Source organism: Phoca vitulina, unplaced genomic scaffold, assembly GCF_004348235.1.
Source record: "Phoca vitulina isolate PV1807 unplaced genomic scaffold, GSC_HSeal_1.0 scaffold52, whole genome shotgun sequence".
NCBI lineage: Eukaryota > Metazoa > Chordata > Mammalia > Carnivora > Phocidae > Phoca > Phoca vitulina.
Window position 1 is genome coordinate 2919708 of NW_022589755.1, and position 2160 is coordinate 2921867.

A 2160-nucleotide genomic window follows, 5' to 3' on the forward strand; every position below is an offset into this window, starting at 1 on the left:
CTTCCTTCCTTCCTTCCTTCCTTCCTTCCTTCCTTCCTTCCTTCCTTTCTTCCTTCCTTCCTTTCACAGAGAGAGAGAGAGAGCGAGAGAGGGAACACAAGCAGGGGGAGTGGGAGAGGGAGAATCAGGCTTCCCGCTGAGCAGGGAGCCCGATGCAGGGCTCGATCCCAGGACCCTGGGATCATGACCTGAGCCCGAAGGCAGACGTTTAACGACTGAGCCGCCCAGGCGCCCCTTTCTCCCTCTCTTGGGTCTCAGTTGCCTAGTCTGTAAAATGGGTCTCTGCTTGCCGGGCTGACCTTCCCAGAGTTTTCCAGGAATCCATCTACGAGAAAGGGCTTCAGGACAGGCAAGGAGTGTCCTCTCCAAGCTTTGTGTGTCTGCCTAACTCTGCCAGTTCTTCCCCAGCTGCCCTTGCCCCGAAATTCTTCACTGTGCACTTCCTGCCTCTGGGCTCTGCCCAGACCCTTCACCACAGGACCTGCTACAAGGAACGGTTCCAGCTTCTCTATGTGGCCTGTGGGTAAGAGAGAGGTTCCCAGACTTCCCTCCCCCAGCTGCTCCTCCCTTACACCCAGGAATCCTGGCCCCCAGCCCCTCCTTAATCAGTGTCCGGATCCCCCAGCCCCACTCCTCCGTCAGGACCTGAAAGTCTCAGTCTTGGCCCTCCCTTTCCTCTGCACAGGATGGTGCATCTTCTCAGCCCTGATCTCGGGGCCTGCGTGGCCCCTGGAGGACGTCTGGTGGTGGAATTAGCCCGGTGAGCCAGCGGAGGGCAGGGCAGGGAACGTCCAGGCTGAGGGCTGAAAGCCCGGACCCCTAACGGGCCCCTTCCTGGTTTCAGGTACCTGGTGGACCTGCGGCAGGAGCAGCTGCAGGGGTTTGCCACCCGGGTCGGGGAGCTGGCTCGGGCGGCTGGGTTCACCCCCCGGCCCCAGACCAGGCCCTCAGAGACCTTCGCACGCTTCTACAAGGCCCCGGACTCTGCTTACCACCGCCCTGACGAAGCTGTGGGCTCCGTGACTGCGCCCCCTGAGGTCCTGGTCCCGCCCCTTGAGGACCAGGGCCAGCCTCTGGAACGCAGGACCCCACCCTCTGGGCCCCTCAAGCAGCCCCCAGAGTCTCCGGCTCCACCCACAGAGAATCAGACCCCAAAACCAGAGAGTCTGACTCCACTGCCAGATGCCCGGTCCCCCATCTCTGACTTGTAAAGTCAGGTCCTGGAATTAGAGCCCACCTCTAGAATACTCAGTTGTATTCTTAGCAGTCTTAGGCAGCTCCAGAGGTGCTGCTAGAATTTCAGATTACTTTCCTGGGGTTCTATATTCTGTTCCTAGAATTCTAGATTGTTCTTTCAGAGTTATGTATTCCACTCTTGAGACTCTAAACACCGCCTACAGAGATCCGGCCCTGAGTCTTAGGCCCTCTGTGTGGCCTCCTGGAGATTGGGGGAATCTGCTCTCCAGGGCTGCTCAACACCCACACTGTCCAAGTAAAGAGAGCAGGGTCCTCTTCTTCGTGTGCCCATGTGTCTTTCAGTCTTGTCTCCAGGGCTGGGAGAGGGGCTGTGCTAGGGTGGTCAAGAGAGGAGACCTAGGGGCGCCTGGGTGGCTCAGATGGTTAAGCGTCTGCCTTCGGCTCAGGTCATGATCCCAGGGTCCTGGGATGGAGTCCCGCATCGGGCTCCCTGCTCAGCGGGGAGCCTGCTTCTCCCTCTCCCTCTGCTTGTTCTCTCTCTGTCTCTCTCACAAATGAATAAATAAAAAAAAAAAAAAAAAAGAGAGGAGACCTAGTTCCTAGTGAACTAGAGGTGGATTTCTCCATGCTTTTGTTGCCTGAGTCTGGGCCATACCTGGATCCTCAAATAAATCAACAAAATTTATTGAGTGGCTAACAAGTTTGGGATACAGAAACTGACCATAGTTCTTATGAAGATTGCAGTTTAGTGTGGGGATGAGGCCCAGACTCCTGGGTCTCAGGGAGGAGGGGAATGGGGGGCTGGACTCCTGGGTCTGAGGTAGGAGGGCCTGGGGGCCTGGACTCCTGTGTCTGAGGGAGGAGGGGGCTGGGGGCCTGAACTTCTGGGTCTGAGGGAGGAGGATGGGGCTGAGGGCCTGGACTTCTGGGTCTGAGGGAGGAGGATGGGGCTGGGGGCCTGGA

At 57.9% G+C, this 2160-nt stretch overlaps 1 protein-coding gene across 1 annotated transcript in view; it reads left to right on the top strand.

Moving 5' to 3' along the window:
• DNAAF3 (dynein axonemal assembly factor 3) overlaps positions 1-1637 on the top strand; it is a 6040-nt gene extending 4403 nt beyond the window's left edge. The window contains exons 10-12 of the mRNA XM_032388785.1: positions 409-523; positions 686-760; positions 845-1637. Of these exons, the coding sequence (XP_032244676.1) occupies positions 409-523; positions 686-760; positions 845-1211 (557 nt within the window). The 3' untranslated portion in view covers positions 1212-1637. The remainder of the gene's footprint in view (positions 1-408; positions 524-685; positions 761-844) is intronic.
• Positions 1638-2160: the final 523 nt, after the last annotated feature.